The 19,838-nt window shown below is 37.3% G+C and overlaps 2 protein-coding genes across 2 annotated transcripts in view; both read left to right on the top strand.

The window, feature by feature from the left end:
• The window catches only part of USH1C (USH1 protein network component harmonin), a 45,831-nt gene extending 40,090 nt beyond the window's left edge, over positions 1-5,741 (top strand). The window contains exons 19-20 of the mRNA XM_015826935.1: positions 2,847-2,902; positions 4,976-5,741. Of these exons, the coding sequence (XP_015682421.1) occupies positions 2,847-2,902; positions 4,976-4,988 (69 nt within the window). The 3' untranslated portion in view covers positions 4,989-5,741. The remainder of the gene's footprint in view (positions 1-2,846; positions 2,903-4,975) is intronic.
• A 10,209-nt stretch (positions 5,742-15,950) lies between these two features.
• LOC107297574 (ATP-binding cassette sub-family C member 8-like) overlaps positions 15,951-19,838 on the top strand; it is a gene marked incomplete at its 3' end in the record, with an annotated part of 33,786 nt that continues 29,898 nt past the window's right edge. The window contains exons 1-2 of the mRNA XM_015826934.1: positions 15,951-16,100; positions 19,346-19,487. Of these exons, the coding sequence (XP_015682420.1) occupies positions 15,953-16,100; positions 19,346-19,487 (290 nt within the window). The remainder of the gene's footprint in view (positions 16,101-19,345; positions 19,488-19,838) is intronic.

Genomic DNA, 19,838 nt, shown 5'->3' with positions numbered 1-19,838 from the left:
CTCGTATTACACAGGATAGCTCTTATAACCCTTATACAGGAATGGTAACAAATGTAGGGACAATCCAACTCTTGCCAACCAGAGAGTTCAAAAGCATGCAAATGCAAGTAGATAAATAGGTACCAGGTAACAGCATTCCTTGCACCTGGACATATAGCCGTGCTGGCCACATGACCGCGGAAGCATCTTCGGACAATTCTGGCTCCCTTGGCTAAGAAACTAGAGTTGGACATGACTTTTTAGGAGAAACGTTTGTTATTATCATCTTAAAACCCTATAATGAAATAATAAAATATGAAACACAACTTTGCTAAGTAAGCATGGATATTATTAGCAGTCATTACATTTTATGAAAAACTAGTTTTTTTAATTATTTTTCAAAATAAAAAAATATTCTAACTAAATTACAAGAAACTAAGACTGGATAAATAATGAAATAATTGATGGTGTGCAGAAAATAAAATTATATGCCAAATAATCAAATTCCTTTTTTTTTCCAATAAAGAACAAAAGACTCATATGGCCAGTTATTTAAACATGGAAGCTATAATATATACAGAATAATTCTGTATTATTTCCATCCCACCTATGCTTATTCAGAAGAAATTCCCAATTATAATCATGTGATTGATCTTTTATATATATTCATATAATATTCCTCAAATAAGACTCTGCACAGAATAGAAATTGCTCTTGACAAAGGAGAGAGAGAGGGGTGGGGAGAGAGAGAGAGAGAGAGAGAGAGAGAGAGAGAGAGATTCAAAATTGCTTCATTTCTGTTTAAGCAAAATGCTTCAGACACATAATCCATTCTTTTTGTATTCCTGAATGAAGTGTGTCTGTACATTGCATGCTCTTCTGACTTGTTGGGATGCTTATGATGAAAGACTGAGGGGATTAGTGAACAATGCAAGAGAGATGAAAGCTTCTGAATGTGGGACAGAGCATTTTTAGAAGCATCAAAAGTGGATCTTAGGGAAAAACGAGCAATGGAAGGAAATGTAAAAAAACTGGAGTGACTGCTAGAAAAAAAACATACATATCCTACTTGCAAAATGATTAACCTCCCAAATGGAATGGAAAAGGGGCATAATGAAAGAAGATGTTAGATTAAATGAGGTAGAGAGAATAAGAGATAGAAAGAATAATGAGGTAGAGAGAATATTTCATCTTTATTGGAGGAAATAAATTGTATCAAAATTGGCAAAATGGGCTAAATAAGGAGCCTCCAGTGAGATGAATGGAAGTAGAAATAAGATCTATGAAATTCAGACGATGGAACGTTAAAAGTATTTTAGAGTTTTGTGTGAGGGAATGGGAGGATTATGTTAATAGCAGTTTGAGAGATCTGTGTGAAAATGATGGTGATACAAGTAGTCCTTGCTAAGTAACCACAATGGGGACCAACAATATTGTTGCTAAGTGCCATGATGACTAAGTGGAAAAATCACATAACAGGTTCTGACCTCACTTCCCATTCAGTTGTTAAACAAGTCACTGCAGTCATTAAGAGAGACATGACATGACTGTGACTTCCGTAAGTCGATCTATTTAACTTTGCTTGTCACAAGCCAATTGAGAAACAGGCTAATGGTGATCACATGAGTGTGGGATATTGCAATGGTCATAAAGGTATGTTGGTTGCAAACTGCCTGAATGTTTGTAAATGTGAGGATTGGTTGCAAAGCTTTTTTTTTTCACTGTGGTAGATTTGAATGGTCACTAAATGGGGCAGTTGGTAAGCAAGGAATAGGCAAAGAGTGGCATTAAAATGAATGCTATAAATGTTAGCGTCCAGAAAAAAGGAATGAAAAAAAATGATTAATGTGAGAACGTTGGAAAAGGATGTAGATGATTCATCTAGAGAAAAATTAGAGTGTTTTATGAAGACCATTCTTTAATGGGCATGTGAAAGCTACTAAAGTTTGGAAGAATGCTGTTATTCTTTCCTTATGCAAAAGGAAAAGAAAAATACCAAGAGTGAATGCAAAAACTACTGGGGGAACAGTTTGTTACATCTGCCTGTGAAAGTGTTTGGCAGAATTCTGATAAGAAGGGTATGAAAGTGACAAAATGAACAGAATTTCAGAAGTGCAAAACACTACTTTGTGCTGGGCTGGGGGAAGACCAGTGGTGGGATTCAAATATGTGAACAACTGGTTCTCTTTGTGGATGCCACTTCCAGAAGTCCATTCTGGGCCTGGGCAACAAAAAATTAGCTACCGGTTCTGTTGAACTGGTGCGAACTGGCTGAATTCCACCACTGGAGAAGACCAAGAAGGATGTTCTTGGATAGAATTGATGAAACCTCAGAAGAGAGATGTGAGAAGCTGAAAAAAGAAGAGGCAATGCATGAAGCTATGTGTGGCTGTGGTCAAAGAAGCCAGTTTGGTCTAATGGTTAAAGCACCAAACCAGAAAGCAAGAGACTGTGAATTCAAGTTCCACCTTAACCGTGAAAGTCACCTTGGGCGACCTTGGGCCAGTCACTCTCTCTCAGACCAACTCCCCTCACAAGGTTGTTGTTATGGGGAAAATAGGAGGAAGAAGGTGTGTTGAATATGTTTGCCACCTTCATTTGTGAAAATAACAAAGGCAGGATATGAATGAATGAACGAACGAACGAACGAACTGAATTGATCTGGCGCAATTGATCTTTCTGTACTTTCCATAATGTTGCTTATTCTAAAAAGGGAAAGAGTGGTGGGTATGCTCACTTTTTTTTATACCACATTTTCATAACAAGCAACCTTTTTAATATGCTGTGTAAAGAAAGCATACTCTGAAAATGTAATTTTCATTCCCTGATCAATTTCATCTCATATTGATTAAGTATTTCTTCCACAGGATTGGATTGACTTGGTCATTGCAGTGTCTCCTCCCAAGGATTATGATGATGAAATGTAAGACTTCTGCATCCACAGACATAAACTAGATTACCCTTTTATTCAATTTTGACTGAAGTCTTTAACTCCACCTCTAGTTATTAACCGTTAAGAAAAAGCAGTCAAACTGGATATATTTCAGCAAAAGAAAATGAGCTACTAATCCATTTGGAAGGTAGAGAAGTCTGAAGAAATTGGTTGAGAGAAAAAATGTATCATTAAAAATGTACAAGAACAGCTAGCAATGGAATACTGTAGGAAAAAAAATAACTATCAAGACAACAAGTAGAGGAGAAGCCTATAAGGGCTATTATACATCTATGTATACTGTATAATTCACACAGATCCCTACTGTGTGGCTTATATAGACATTATTTATGTCTATCCAAACCCAAACTCATCTCAAATATTGATTCACAATATTAATAGAAGTAGAAGATGAAAGAGTCCTTGGTATCATAAATAGGGACTGGCTATTAATTGCATTAATTTTATATTCATTTTATGTAACAATGGGGGGGGCAGGAGGGAAAAGGATGCTGTTACAGATTTTTTAAACGTTTTATCAAACCTAAATGCTCCTTCCTTTAAAAGCCATTGCAATCCTAAAATTAGGTGTAGGCTTAGAGACCTGCAAAAAAAATAGCTTCCATCCGTATTTTATATTTCGCATTTTGTGTATTTAGTGCTACTGTTCCTTACTAATCCATCAGTCCGAGCCAAATGGAAAGGCTTTGGAGGGCAGGCATCTGTGTACAGAGCACGGCTTTTCCTGCCTCTGTAAGCCATGCAGCATTTTCCCATGGGTAATAGTGGAGCTAAACTCTTTTTTTCAAATGCATCACTTGCAAAGCATGTGCCTTGTACTAACCATAGATCCTGTGTTAAAAATAATCCTGTATTATGCTATGTTTATAAAATACAGATAATGGCATTTTCTTTAGCTGTTCAAGTTTGATGTGCATTTTCCCACTTCTTGTAGGCTATCTTTTCAGTCTAGGTTATTGTTTAATGTGCCCATCCCCAAATAAGTACTTCCCAGGATTGGATGCATTTCCATCACACATCAACCAGTGTGTTATGCTGTTGTGCATGTACTGTTAGAAAAATCATTAAGAATAGCTTTCCTGTTTTCAAAATGTACCAAGATCTGCACAGTTTATAGTTACTTGCTTTTCAAGTTCCATGAAAATCAGTCTAGCATTCAAATACCTTGGAACTGGACTGTCAAAAACAAATCTTACTGTTCACAGTGGGCTTTGAATATTGTTCACTGCTTGTTTTTTGTTTTTAAATTTCTTTTTCTTCTGTTATATTTTAACAAGTTATCTAAATATTTTTTCCTAAATTCCATTTGCTATAATTTTCTGGCAGCTCAGTCCTATATTAGTCTACTAGAAGTACACATAATTACATTTGTAAGGACTTGATTCCCAAGGAAGTGTTAGATCCACCAATCTGAAGGCAGCAAACAATTAAATATGAAAGAAAGTCACCCTAATGTAATTCGGTGAGATTTCCTTCTTTGTAAATATGCGTAGAAACACATAGTGCATTTATGATACCTAAGAAAAAAAAATCCATACTAATTATAATATGGTAGTTATAAGATCCAGTTGCTTATGAACTTGTCTAGGAGATTGGTCTATAAGACCTCCAAGGTCCCTTCCAATTCTGTTATTCTGTTAACTAAGAAAGTGATGAAGTTCAGAATCCATTTGGTGGTGAAAAGAAAATACAAATGAGTCACTCTTTCTTGTGTTGTGCAGTACTTTTGGGGTAATTTTTTAACCATATTTTTGTGGAAGCAATAGCTCATGCAGCTCATCTTAAGGAAGAACTCTGTATTTTTTCTTTTACCACCAGAGGCACAAAAACATTCTTATTCCCACGTCCTCACCTTTGCTAAATCTCACTCATCCTTAGTAAATCATCTTAGTGGTTTTGTCATGCTGACAATTTTTTTAGTTTCTTGTGAAAAAGTAAAGAATAAGTGAAGTAAAGTTTTTACTTTGGTTCACAGTTTGCTTTTTATGTTGTTGCTTGATTGGGTGGGCAGTAACTGTATTTTTGTACTTTGTTCTATTTCAGGACATTTTTTTAACAACGTGAGAGAAACCAAATACATCTCTTGAAGAAAGCTACCAATGTAATCCTCATTCTTACCCAGCTACAAATCTTTAATCAACAAGTACAAAAAAGAAGGACATAAGATTATTTAAGTCACTCAGGCCAATATGCTTTTACAACAATATATCATCTCATTTCCCCCCATAAGCTATTACTGTTCCCCAGTTATACAGTAATAGCATATAGGTAAAAATTCACTGTAGGTGATAAAAAGAGACAAATGCCAATTTTAAAACAAAATGGAATTCATATGAAATCTTGTAGTAACTGACATTACAATGGGGAGAGTCATTTTTTTCCATAAATAATATATTTATAGTCCCATACATAACTGAACAGAAATAAGTGGAACTTATTTTCCAGAAAGTACATTCTCTACACAGATTTGGAAAAGAGTCACTAGATCTATCATCCTATGACTTACACTATTACAAAATTACCAAGAAATTTAGTGGGATTTTTTTTCTATGCAAAGTGTAACTGAATTCCTATTTTCTGAGTTTAGTTAAAAAAACAACTCATCTTTGTTAAGAAATTAACATTATATACTGTTATCTTAGTGATTATTTGATGGCATTTCAGTTAATTAGATCAACCAAAAATCCTGTAGCAGCAAAACTCACAGATTCCTATTCAACTTTTATCACAACACCTACTTATAAGAAATAATAAACTTGGCACTGTACTGAGCATGTTAGTTCCATTCAAGAGAGATTGCAGTTGCCATTATAGGAATGATGAAAGAAATGGCAGGAATAAAAGGAGAGGAATAATAAAAATAGAGTGGAGACAAAGTAAGAAAATATCTGTTGTTGAACAGGAAAAAAAGATTAACTTCAGTTAGAAAATTAGAAAATATAAGTTGAACAGAGTATTATGCTATATTTCACTCACTTCAGACTTATTTTAAAATTATGCTGGTTTTAAGTCAGTCAGCACAGAAGCTAACTATAATTCATAAATTGCTTTTGTATGTAGTTTTCAGCAAATTTGCTTTGGACCAGAGTTAAAGCTATTCATTGCTGGAAAGGCAATTTTAAAGTGATTAAATAATATACTGTTCCTATATTCAGCTAACTTGGCAATCCACGTTCTGATAAAATCAATTACACTATTCATATGTCACATAAATTATACTAGTGAAATTCTATTGGTTCAGACAAGGGCATCTGCAGACGTTGGGATACAAGACGCTACCTTCAAGTAAATGCCACATTTTATGCTATGTCATCAAGTGACTTAGCTACTTTAAGTAGTTAAAGAAGCATTTGCCTAATGCTGGCACTATGCATATATCATCATTTTGACACATTCATACTTTGCTGCAAAAGCCATTGCTCTGGTTTAATCAAATAATTGCCACAACGGAAACAAATTTCTCTTTATATAGATCAGTTTGTTTGTGACATTATAGATTACAGGCATAGTAGTTTTTCACATAATACTGAGCCAAATTAATAATAATAATTTCCATATTGGTATAAATACTGAATAGATAACATTATAAAATATGTGTACTTTATTGTAAATGATTATTATTATAATCGTCAAGTACTACAAAATATCAATATTTAATTTTAATATGAACCACGTGTATCAAAGTTTATATTCATGAAATTATTTAATAGATAGGCATTTTGGAATCAAAGCCCTGTATTGTCAATCAAAACAACTTTTCATTAAAAGAATCATACAGATTTATTCTGAATACATGTAGGATTTTTTGTATTTGCAATTTCATTTAAATTTTATTGTAAGTGTTATGCTGCCTTTAGTATCCTTTTCTAATTTACTAGTATTTAAAATATTTATGAGTAAGCAGTTACAAAAATGGTAATACAGATTTTGTAAAGATTATGCCTTTGATTTGTTATATTGAATCGTATGGTTAAATTACTAGGTACCCTAACCTAAAGCAGTGTGACAAGATACCTAAATAAGGATCAAAATTTCTTAAACTTCTTAAAATATTGGTGTGTTTCTTAATTGTGCCCTCAAATGTTTTTGACTGCTTCATATATCAAGTAGGGTGAGTGGTCTTTCTCTAATAACTATCAGAATACTATTAAAATTCTAACTGAGAACTGAAGTATTTTAAGGCAATATTTTGAGATAAAATGTGTATTGCCAAATATATGAACTATTTTGAATTTTAATAGTATTCTGATACCATGTACCCTTTCCATGTAAAAAAGCCAACTGACTATCAGTTGAGCATATGAGCATCCACAATGTGGCCTCAAAATCTGCAAGGTGATGGGTGCAGGGTCACTATATGTACAAAAGGAGTAGGCTTCTCTCATGATCTGCCATCTTTCAGAGCCTCTCCCACAGACACTGCTGATGACTACCAGTGGCATCCCTGTAGTAGGATAACATTCTCCATTGCACTCAGCTAGGACATATAGGGTAAGTAGAATAGCAACTCCGCCTCTGTCTTCCAGTACTTTGCCACCACTTCCTGATTCTCAGGAACTTCTGTATGAACTTGCAACCTTATATAATTCCTAGTGGGCACCAGTCACGGAAAAGTCTCCAGGAACAGAAGTTCCCAGATTCAGTTCTTGGTATTTCAGATGATTCAACTAAAGATCTTTGCCCTATATTTTTAATCCAAACTATAAAATATAGAATATTAGCCTAACAGAGTCATGACAAAATGATTAGGTATCTTAATTTCTGCATTGGTTCATTCCTAAATTCTGGGCTCATGTTTTCCATAATGCAGTAGATAATAGATAGGAATAATAATATAAAGATGCAAAGGACCACTGAGTTAACCACAACTGGAGGAGGAGCAGGAAGGAGAGAGAAATGCAGTTACATGTGACATATATAGAGAGAGATAGAGCAGAAAAATAGAAAACTTAAAGAACACTGGGACTCATAGTAAACTAACACATGAAACTTTTCTTGATATTATGGACATTCTAAAAGCAATTACGGCACATTTTACATTCACAGCATTACAAGCATTTACATAGGCTGTTCACATAATGTAGTTAGCAAATTGCCACCATAGTCCTTGATCATGTGCTGTTCCTTAGCTAATATAGAGGGTTTATTGATAATCCAAATCCAGAGCAGCTGCCAGTGGGTTAATAGAAACTGGAACATATAACTCACGAAGTTTAAATTGTGTTGTACAAACCAATAATGTAGACATCAGGCTTACATGACACAATAAACCCCAAAATTTAAAAAAAAAACTTGAAAAGCAAACTTTTTGCGTCATATAACCACTGTGCTGCTGTTCGTGTTAGATGTCAGACTAGCACAAGTTATTGCAACGTGAACTATTCTTGTGCAATCAGTCCCTGCCCTTTTTCAGAATATTCCAGTTCAGCATTTGCACCTCCAAACCCTCAGAAGTTTGGTTCATGGCAGTTCCGTTACTTCTACATATATTGGCCTTAGCTGTTTGATTTCTTAATTCTTTTTCCCGGGAAGATTTTTTTCTGAAGTTTTTGAGATCGATTCTTTTCTATAAAAGTTGAATTCCTTATATGTTATTAACTAATTCTCTCTCTTCCTGTAAATCAGTGGTATTGTTTTGGCTACGTAAAGAGATGTAGCCAAAACTGTACCACGCTTAGGGAAAAAGTTTGTTATTGGTCTATGGCCTTATTTCCTTTGAAGCAATGTTTCAAGTTTCTCAGGATAGTTTATTTAATTTAACCTTTTATTTATTTATTTATTTATTTATTTTTTAAAAAGCCTTGACATCTGTATTTGAGACAATAATCTAGAGAAAATCTTTCTCACAATAATTAAAAGGCAGTCATTGTCTCTTAGGAATTTCTTGGCCATGTTAGAAGCATTACACATTTTCCAACATGTCCTCACAAAACTCTGAAAGGAAATGGGAATTGCAGAAAATAGTCAAGAATTATATGCCACTGTAAATGCTAACCAACATATTTAGACAAGAATTTGATAGACAAAAGGCTACCTTATTAGATTTAGGCAGAAATATAGAAATTGTAAACATATGGACAGGGACATATTTGAGAGTGAGTTTTTAAGTTTTCTGACACCATATTTGCACAGATGTAGGAAAATTTATTGAAATGATCCTGAGATGTTGATTATAACACAGTGTTTAAAATGCCACAGATATATCTGTAAGAATAAACAATCCTAGAAATTCTGCTTGTTTTCCTGTATTATTTAGACAGCTGGATTGTACCACAGAAAAATAATGTTCACATATTTTATAAATTCCAATTATTCCCAATGAAATCATACTGTCATGCAGTAGAAAAGCAATATCCTTAATCACTTTAAAATATGGCTGCTTATCTGAGTGATCCCAGATGGCCTCACAACAATCAATAAAAATTATAGAATTAAAACAGATTACCTCGTCTCTCCAGGGCCAGACTAGCCAAAATCCTAAACTTGTATCCAAAGAATCATCAATGGAAGGAGAATGCCTCTTGATGCTGCTTTTGCACAAGTTAACAAACTTCTCATTGTGTGAATGAGAAATATGATAAAAAAATGATGTTGTGAAAATTGGTGCAAAGCAATACACCATTGCTGTTCTAAACAAAATTTATGTGTGCTTTGAGTCATTTTCCTAATGCAAAACCGATTTCATAAAATAATTTCAGTTCTCTAGCAGTTATGCAAACATGTCATGGGGAGAGGAGATGTGCTAAACCATGTTTGGATTTCAGACTTTTTTTTTTTTTTTTACTTTTCTAGTCTTGTCTTTTTTCCAGGATGCAGGTCACTGATCTCATCCTCTCTTAGCTTCAATATATTTTTGTTTACCCATTGCTTAGAGGAAACTGAAGAGAAAAGTTTTTTTCCAAGGTCAGAGAACACCAAGGACCACTCAAAGTTGTTGTTTTTTCTATGTGAGACAGATCTGACAATTAAACTAACATGATTTGGGGTGGAACAATAAAACAATTTAAATACATAAAAACCTGAAATGTGTTGAGTTTTTATACTTATTTTATTATTATAATGATTTTCTTTCTTTCCTTCCTTGGGATTGGTGATGAGTACTAAGAAAGTTACATAGCTGAGATAATAAGAGGGCAAATCTATCAGGCTGTTAGCCCCTATCTCTGCTCTGGCTGCATTAGAATGAAATGATTTTTAGGCCAACAATTTTACGCAGAGAATACTTATAGGGCACACCACTCCACCTTTTTTATTTGGACTGTGATTAAAAACTCTGGGCCTAAAAGTGTTAACTAAATTACAAAAGTCATATAAGAGTTACTGGATATTTACCACTATTTATTTAATGTTTCAAAGCTACCTTTAGAGGCCTTATTTAAGTATGCATATGTTTATAAGCTGGTCGTAGGAGTCAGGAATGTAAGTATAACAAACTTATTGGGACTGTGCATTTTAAAAATAATTCAAAAATACTTTTTTACCTTTTCCAAGCAAGACATCTCTCTCGGTGCCACAACTATGCAATACAAGCCCTGCCATAAAACACATTCAGAAGGGTGGGGCTTTGATTACATGGTTGTGGCAACATCTTGACTTTTTTGCTCTCACCTTGCAAACATCCCTGATTTAGCTATTATTTATCAAAGTTGCACCTTGTTTTTCAGTTCCACGTAAGCCTAAAAAAATAGATGCCCTCCTTAAGAGCCCTGGTGGCACAGTGGTGAGAATGCAGTACTGCAGGCTAATTCTACTGACTGCCGACTGCCAGCAGTTTGGCAGTTTGAGTCTCACCAGCTCAAGGTTGACTCAACCTTCCATCCTTCCAGGATCAGTAAAATGAGGATCCAGTTTGTTGGAGGCCATAGGCTGACTCTGTAAACCACTTAGAGAGGGCTGTAAAGTGCTTATTGCTATTGCTATTAAGGTATGTATATATTTAATGCATTTTAAGATTGATAAGGCTGCTCAATTCATTGTGACTCTGATTTGTGTACAGCATGAACACACAATAAATCTAAAAGAATGTATGCATGCTCTCTTGCAGAGCAATTTTTGTGCCTCCAAATATGTATCGGCACCGAGTCTCCCATCAAGTCAAAACAAGATTAAATATAAATTAGTGACCAAGCACACAACAAAACAACCACAAGGGAGTCCCATTCAAATGGCCTGTAATGTCGGGGAGAAGAGCCAGGCTTTTAGTCAGTTCCTAAAAGTCTATCATATTTTGGGGGTGGGGGGGGAGAGAAACTGCTCTAAAAAACAGAGTAACCACAGAAAAGGTGCACTTCCTAGGTTCCATGACATTTAAAAGAAGGAACCTGGAGTACATCTTCACTGTGGAGTTGGCAGATGTCTTGGGGAATAGATCAGATCCGATGGCATGGAGGGCTTCAAAGGTAATAAGCACACCTTGAATCACACCCAAACGTTTACTGGGAGCCAGTGTAGGTCATGGAGTAGCAATATTACCCAAGTCTGGATCCTGAGTGGAAAACATCCAGATAATCTGCTTCCTTCAGGGTCCTCAGAAGCTGGAGACCAACTGCCTTCTTCACCACTTTCCCTTAAAGGGAAAAATGGACAGTGGACAAAAATAGATCTAAGGAATCTAAGCTGCATCTCCCCTTACCACCTCTTTTCTGGTTTCTGTGGACACCTGATAAAAGTCAGTCTGCTTGAATGAGTAGTAAGGAGATGCATGTTAGGACCAAAACGGTTCCTCCTAATAATTTTTAAAGCATGCACAGTCCTAGAAATTGTAATCATACATACATTTGGGGTACAACGTATTCTGGAAGCCCATGTTTGAACCTGGAGGCAAAAAATATGCAGGAAGGAACAAAATACAAAAGAGGCAAAGAGTGGCTGGCAAAAAGCTCCAAATACAGGAAAATATTTTGAAGCAACAGCAAGAGTGAAGACAACGAGCCAGATTATTAAAAACCTGGCTTTTAAGATGTTACTTGTCTTTTTCATAACCAAGCTAAATGCAAAAACACATGGTAGCAGTGGCACCAAAGGAAAACAAAATAAGCTTAACTTATGTTAAGAATGCTGTTGGCTCACATGCCGTAAGGTAATCACACTGATGTTGCTCTCCATCTGGACACAATGTGATTCAGCTTATTTACACCTCCTTGAAATGACAGCAGAAATGAAAAGCAGACCAGAGTCAATATGCAAGCCAAGCTCACTCCCCAACAGACACGGCATCTTTTGTATACATATGTTTCTAAATAAGGTAGTGCAGAAAATTTCCACTGACCCTTGAGTTATCACATCACTATCAGAAATCCAGCTCTTTTGCAAGGTCAGTGCCTTTTAATAAGTGAAAACTCTGTTCTGTCCAAGCTCTGGAGCTTCCTAGAAATTTTCCACAAGTGAAATGACTATAGTTTGTTCCAGATAATTATTTTCATGTATCCTAATTAAGACCATTAAGTATTTTGTTAGAAGAAAGTTAGGCAATATTCTGGCATGATAGGAATATCTCAAAACTACAGTATACTTGAAGGATCAGAATAATAACTAAGAAAAATATTTAAGCTGTGTTCCAATATATGTTTTTTATAGCAAAAGCAATAGAGCAATAGCAATAGTTTATAGCAAAAGCAATAGAGCAATAGTATATAGTGCCCCATATAAGCACTCTCTGGGCAGTTTACTATGTCAGCATATTGCCCCCAACAATCTGGGTCCTCATTTTATTGACCTTGGAAGGATGGAAGGCTGAGTCAACCTTGAGTCCATCAGAATTGAACTCCAGGCTGTGAGCACTTTAACCACTGCACTTCAATCACTGCATTACTAGGGTTCTTTATATAGGTTAATTACAATTTTAAAAATACACATACAAAATATTTAAAACAGAAATGATATTATGGCTAAGAAAAATATATTTCAAAAATCTTAAACAGAAAAGGAAATTATTTTCAGAAACATTTTCATCAGCACTGAAAAGCACTGGGGGCTGAGGGGAAATTGTGATTAAAAAAAAGTTTGCTTTTTTAGGAACCATCCTGCAGAATAAGATAATGTCAGCATGATGCCTCTGTGTTTGCTAATCAGATATCTCCCACTCCAGAAAAGATTGTCCTGTCTCCAGTTCAACTTGATTTATTCCGTGGCTTCAAAAGAGGATCAAATCTGATCAGCAATCTGATCCTTGGCATCATTTAATAAGTTCACTCTAAGACAGCAATCAGCAAAGGTTTTTTAATTTGTTGTGCTTCAAACTAACAAGGTTTGTAAACAGCGACATTGTGACATCATGGAAGTAGTTGAAACCAAACATCTTGGATTTTATTTAGCAGACTTTCAGAGATGATGGCTATGCTTGTTAGGAAGAGGGTGGGAAGATGCTTTCTTATGGTTTTTTTTTCCTTTCAATTTTTTCTTCCTTTTTATCTTGCACCTTTTTTCCTTTCTTTTCTAGTTTGTATTACCTTTCAGTACTGTAATTAAAACTTTGAATAAAATTATCTTTTTAAGCAGTTAGTTGGAGCAAGATTGCCATTAAAGTCGACTATGCCAAGTCTATCCATAGAATATTTTTGCTGTATTGGAAGTGATATAGCTTTATAATTTGATTTTTTCTTCTGTGAATAACAGGCTTTCTAGAAGAAGGAAAAATGATTATGCTGCAACAATATCTGGTCTCCAAGCTCAGAAGCAGATTGTTAGAGCAAAAGGATGGAGAGATGTGATATAATGTCATAGTATAAAATCTTTTCCATTTCTTTCATATCTTCACTAGCATAAGCTATTTTATGAATATTGTTCTGCTTAAGGGAACTTAAGAATCTCATGCTTTACTCAGCAGAAATCCCACTTCCTCCAAAAAGCAATTATGATTTAGATATTTGTATTGGGTGAGAATTAAGATACTGACTGGCATTAATCAAAGAAATCAAAGAAATCAGAAAGTACAGTATGAAGATATTTGTAAGGAGCTGACCTTTGTGCTGAATTTTTTTACCAGATATGCGATCAGATGAATTTGCTAAGATCCAAAACATTCAATCCAAACCTGTAAGGAAGTGGACTTTATTTTTTTAATTTTAATAGAGTCGTGTCATATTCTCATACATTCTGATTTGAAGAGGGCACTTAAAAGACTAAGAAAGTTGTAGAGCCTGTGCAATCTCAGTATCTTCATGTAACTGAAATAGTGTTTCTCAACCTCAGCAACTTCTCCAAAGAGAATCCAAGATACCTGGGGAATTTGGGAAAAAGTCTATACATCTTGTTGAAGATGAGAAACACAGTTTCTCACAGTTGTTGAAGATGAGAAACACTGAACTAAAGGAACAAGACTTCAGGTCACTGTGAGTTGTGTGTGTGGGGGGGCGTGCACGAAGGGAGGCTTAGCCAATCTCATTGTACACATGTTGTACTTTGACAATAAAGGTTGATTTGATTTGATATACAGCAGTTTGTTTAATTTCATCTTGCAAGCTAAGTCTATGCATACATTAGTTGTCCCTAAAAAAACCTTGCCGGGGGAAACATTTGATGACAACAGAGGTAGGAATATGCAGTGTCAGCTGTCAAGTTAAGCATTGCTAATCTTGGGAGACCAGGAACACTGAGGAGTTGCCATAACCACTGAGGATCTTATCCATGCTTCTATGGCTTCTGAGTTTTCAGCATTAGCTATACGCTATCAATGATAGCTCCTCAGTTGTTAGGAAAAAAAAGCATTTGCAAAACAAAAACACAAGATGAAATTTTGAGAAAGGAAAATTATGTTGCTTCTGTCACATTCTGCATTTTTTTCTGGTTTTTGAAAGACTACCATGTACCTATAGTCTGTATATGTTCTCTATAGCAGTGGTTCTCAACNTGCCAGCTACGCCTCGGCCGGCGCAGGGGGCGGAACCACGCATGCGCGGCGCTCCCGGGCAGGGAAAGTCCTCGACTTACGACCGGTTGGGTAGTCCTCGACTTACGACCGGTTTAGTCCTCGACTTACGACCGGTTTAGTCCTCGACTTACGACCGGTTGGGGTCACGGCATTAAAAAGGTTGAGAACCACTGCTCTATAGCATTATCTATATTGTTAGAATAGAGTAATTCGTTTTTATTAGTACTTTTACGCGTAAGATAAATATCACTATCCCCGTTCTCAAGAAAAAAATTATCTTAAAAAACCCCAATTACGTAATAAATATGATGGCACTGGAATTTATTGTGCTGCCAATAGTCGTGCCTCAGCTGAGGTGGTGAAAGTGCACGTGAGCGAGTGAATGAGGGAGCCGGTGCGCGGGTCTAGCTGGGCTTCAGTGACACCGGGCCAAATTCCGTCGAAATAATAACAGTTAACACTTCACTGTTAACACTTCGCGCTGCCGTTCCTATTTTACTATGCACGCCGCTTCTCCTCTCTGCAAAGCGCGATGTTTTCCCCAGGCGATCGAGGCCAAGGGTCAAGCGTTAATGCCTGTCTGCGTTAAAAACTATTTACAAAAAGAGGACGCGGGCTTTCCCATGCACGGGCGCTTGACCCTAAGAAGAGGAGGGGGAGGCCGCTCTTGGGCCAACGTGAGGAAAGCGGCTCCTTTAAGTACCGGGCTGCGCCTCCTCTTTTCCCTCAACTGCTCCCGGAGCTGCGGCGAGGCGAGGCGAAGCGAAAGCGTCCGGTCCATTGTTGGAGAAAGCGCAGGCGCGCGCCGCTTTTGCCATCTGGAGCCCTCGCCTTGTCCGATCGGCGCATCTCTCCTTTCTGCAGCTCACCTGCTGGCCCCCCCCGAAAGGCAGGTCCGCGCGCGTCCCCGTAGCAAGTTGCCCAGCGCGCGCGCACACACACACGCGCTCGCTCTCTCTCCCGAGGAAGCGCATCTGGCAGCTTTCCGATGGCTTCCTCCACGCGCGAATGGGCCGGGCTGGCCGCCGCGTCCCTCAAGTAAAGGCGCGAGAAGAGCGCCGTTCCAAGGCAGGAAAGCCGGAGCTCTTCAGCCGCGCTTCGGCGCCTGTCCGGTCCGGCCTCGTCTTCATCCCGCCGCCGCCTCCTCCACCATGCCGTTGGCTTTCTGTGGCAGCGGGCTCAACTCGACTGCTTACGAGGTGACCGACGGGGTGCTCAACAACGGCTGTTTCGTGGACGCCCTGAATGTGGTCCCCCATGTTTTCCTGCTTTTCATCACGTTCCCCATTCTCTTCATAGGTGAGTGCAGCTCTGGGAGGGGGGGAGAGAGGGAGGGAGGGAGGGAGCGGCTGTGGGTGTGCGCGCAAATGCTTCCTTAGCGCCTGTCCTTCCCGCCGTTTGCAGCGCCCACATTCCCCACTTCCCAGCAGATTCCCGGTCCTCTTGCTGTCCCCTTGCTGGGCTGCACTTCTGGGGTCACCTTTCTTGGCGTCGCCCATCTCCAGCGGGGCTCAGGAAGCGGGAGGAGCGGCTGCTTAATTCGCAGAGCTCCAAGGCGCGGGCGAATTGAAGTAAGCGAACCCCTGTGGGCTGAACGAAGCTGACCTGCTTTCTTGTCTCAAAAGTGATTTCTCTCTCTCTCTCTCTCTCTCTCTCTCTCTCTCTCTCTCTCTCTCACACACACACACACACACACACACACACACACACACACACACACACACACACACAAAGGCAACTGGGCTGTTTTTTTTTCTTTTGAAGAAGAACAAAACGTTTCGTGTCTCATCCAAACGTTTTCTTCTTCCTCAAGGAAAAAAACAGCCCAGTTCACACACACACACACACACACACACACACACACAAACACACACACAAAAGGCAACTGGGCTGTTTTTTTTCCTTTGAAGAAGAACAAAACGTTTCGTGTCTCATCCAAACGTTTTCTTCTTCCTCAAGGAAAAAAACAGCCCAGTTGACACACACACACAAACACACACACACACACACAAACACACACACAAAAGGCAACTGGGCTGTTTTTTTTCCTTTGAAGAAGAACAAAACGTTTCGTGTCTCATCCAAACGTTTCCTTCTTCCTCAAGGAAAAAAACAGCCCAGTTCACACACACACACACACACACACACACACAAAAGGCAACTGGGCTGTTTTTTTTTTTCCTTTGAAGAAGAACAAAACGTTTCGTGTCTCATCCAAACGTTTCCTTCTTCCTCAAGGAAAAAAAACCAGCCCAGTTGCCTTTTGAGGAAGAAAAAAGCCAACACTTTTGAGACAAGCGCAACCCAGATTACTGAGGATTTCCACAGACCTGCTTTCTTTTTTTCACTTTTCTCCTCTTCACCAAGCAATTCTTCTTCGGCAGCCAATGGCGTGGACAGGATGTGGGTTCCATCCAGTCTTTCCCTGGGTCTCCAAGAGGTTCAGTGGAATCAAATGTTGTTCTTTGCAAATACTGCAAGCATTGTCCGGTACTATAAATGGAATCTTTATGACTCGCCGTGTGAAATGAAACCGAGCACAAGGTTGTGGTGACTTTTAAAGGAGAGTATCCCAAACATATAAGCAGAGGAAAATAACAGAAAATAAGCTCACTGTAATGAATATATGAGAATATATTCCTCAATATGTGAGAGATGATAGGCTCTTCAGGTGATAATTTCTTCTACTTGCCCTCTTCTATTTTCCCACCTCTTCCAACACTGTCTGTATGTGTGTGTGTTTGTGTGTTGTTGGGGGAGGAGCGTATGGATAGCGTACAGTTTTAATTAGTAACGGAGTTTTCTATCTGAAGACAGATTTTCCTTAGCATGTCTTATTTTTAAACTATTCGTACAGGTATCCAAAGTTTCTTTTGGTAGATAGGCTGCTATATAAATTTGTTTAATAAATACAATAAAATTAAACATTTTCACCATCAGTACAGTAATCATTTTTGCTGTGTAACAAAATAATCCAGGGAAGTCCTTGAAGTGTTAGAACTTTTAATAAAATACTTTGAATTAGATCCTAAGCTAATGAATCCATAATCATCGACAAATTATTTTGACAAGATGTATTTTTCAGTGGTTTTTTTAGACAAAAACAACAGTAGAATCTATATACGAGACATATACATATGAATCATAAAAAGCACCAATGCTAACTTTCTTTGATGTTGTGTTTTTCCCCCTTAGTGGTTCACAGATAGCAGTATTTTCTTGTTTGCAAAGAACGTTGTCCTTGATAATCATGATGTATGCAATAGTGGTGATTTTAATCTGCCAAACAAGAGCTTTCTGGATGAATTACAAAACAATTAACAGTTTCAAAAGGAAATATGAGTATAAAGAAAGGCACTATTCACAGTGATGCTGAACCTAGCCTTCCTGAACTTACTAGTGGTTGAGGCACAAGGCTAGAAAGCAGGAGACCATGAGTTCAAATTCCACCTTATTAGCCATGAAAGCCAGCTGGGTGACTTTGGGCCAGCCACTCTCTCTCTCAGCCCAACTCACCTCACAGGATTGTTGTTGTAGAGCAGACATGTTAAACTCGCGATGTCACGTGATGTCACGCAACATATCGGGACGGTTTTGCCATTGCCGGCAATGGGGTGGGTATAGCTTTCGCATGACGCGTCCGGCCTGCGGGCCGGCAGTTTGACACCCCTGTTGTAGAGAGTATTGTGTGTGTTCATGACCTTGAATTATTTATAAAAATAATTTAGGGTATAAATAAGGAAAATAAAGAAATAAAATTTAAAAATGTTCAGAAAACTGTGTAACCATTTCCCATATATCCTCCATATATATAATCATCACCACCCACAGTTCTATTCTTACAGTTACTCTGTAAGAAATGCATATTTATTTATTTTAGAACATTTATATAGCCGCCTACTCACAGCAACTCTAGGTGGCTTACAAGCAGCTAAAAAGCACAAAATAGAAAAAAATAAAAAAGATTAATAAAAAACCAATAATTTCCCACAACAGCACACAATTAAATAAGCCATTTGATGGGCTTCTTCACACTCTGGGTTCTCCAGGCCCACTGGCAAAACCAAGGAAGTCCAACATTCTAACTACTATACTCACCATTGTTGCTGGTTGAATTCCTGACTGTTGGGAACTTAAATATATTTTCTTTATTCTCATCAGAAAAACTAAATCCAAATGGTTAGCTTCTCAATCTATAGGATGAACTACTTTCAGAAGTTCTATGATTATTTTGAATTTCTAGCCTAACTACAGCCCAACAGAGATGGATCTTTGATTCCATCTGTGTCATATTACACTCTTAATACAATTAGGTGGGTTGTGGGTTTTTTTTCTACAAATGCAGTATCAGTGCCAAAGCTTGTCTTTAATCAGGTATTTCTCATTTCTGTGCTTTTTATATCTCTTTTAGTTTGTTATCTAAAAAACTTCCAAAATTTGATCAATATTTTTTCCCCCAGTTTAGGATAGTTAGGGCCGGAAACTAGATTTTTTGTTTGCACAAAAATGTTAAGGTAATGGTGATTATTTGCTTTTTATATTAGGATGGGGAAGTCAAAGTTCCAAAGTTCATATCCATCATAGCACTTGGCTTCATTTTCCTGGTCATAATTTACGGTGGATTTTGACTTTTATCCTTTTGTTTGTGCTGGTCTGCGAAATAGCTGAAGGAATCGTGTCAGATGGGTAAGAATGCACAATATATATATATATATATATATTTATTCTAACATAACTTGCTGAACTGTTTTGCTTGTTAGGAACTGAATCTTAAGTTCATGGTGATTAGTTTGTGACATGTATTCCAAAAAAATAAATAATAATAACTGATATTGCATATATATATATATGCACAATTGTTTTTAATTAGCTAGATGATTTCATTTTGTTTGTCACTTTGTTGTGAATATATTTTCTACACTGTATTTTCTACACTCTATGATTCCCATACCTATAAAGGTTCAAAATATCCAAACAGAGGGGGGAAATGCACTGTTCTCAAAATGTATAAATCTGAATCCAATCTATTTAAAAAGA

The sequence above is a fragment of the Protobothrops mucrosquamatus genome, unplaced genomic scaffold, assembly GCF_001527695.2.
Source record: "Protobothrops mucrosquamatus isolate PMUCROS unplaced genomic scaffold, P.Mucros_1.0 scaffold3389, whole genome shotgun sequence".
NCBI classification, from domain to species: Eukaryota; Metazoa; Chordata; class Lepidosauria; order Squamata; family Viperidae; genus Protobothrops; species Protobothrops mucrosquamatus.
The sequence above is the reverse complement of the archived record's forward strand: the minus strand, read 5'-3'. Positions and strand labels throughout refer to the sequence as shown.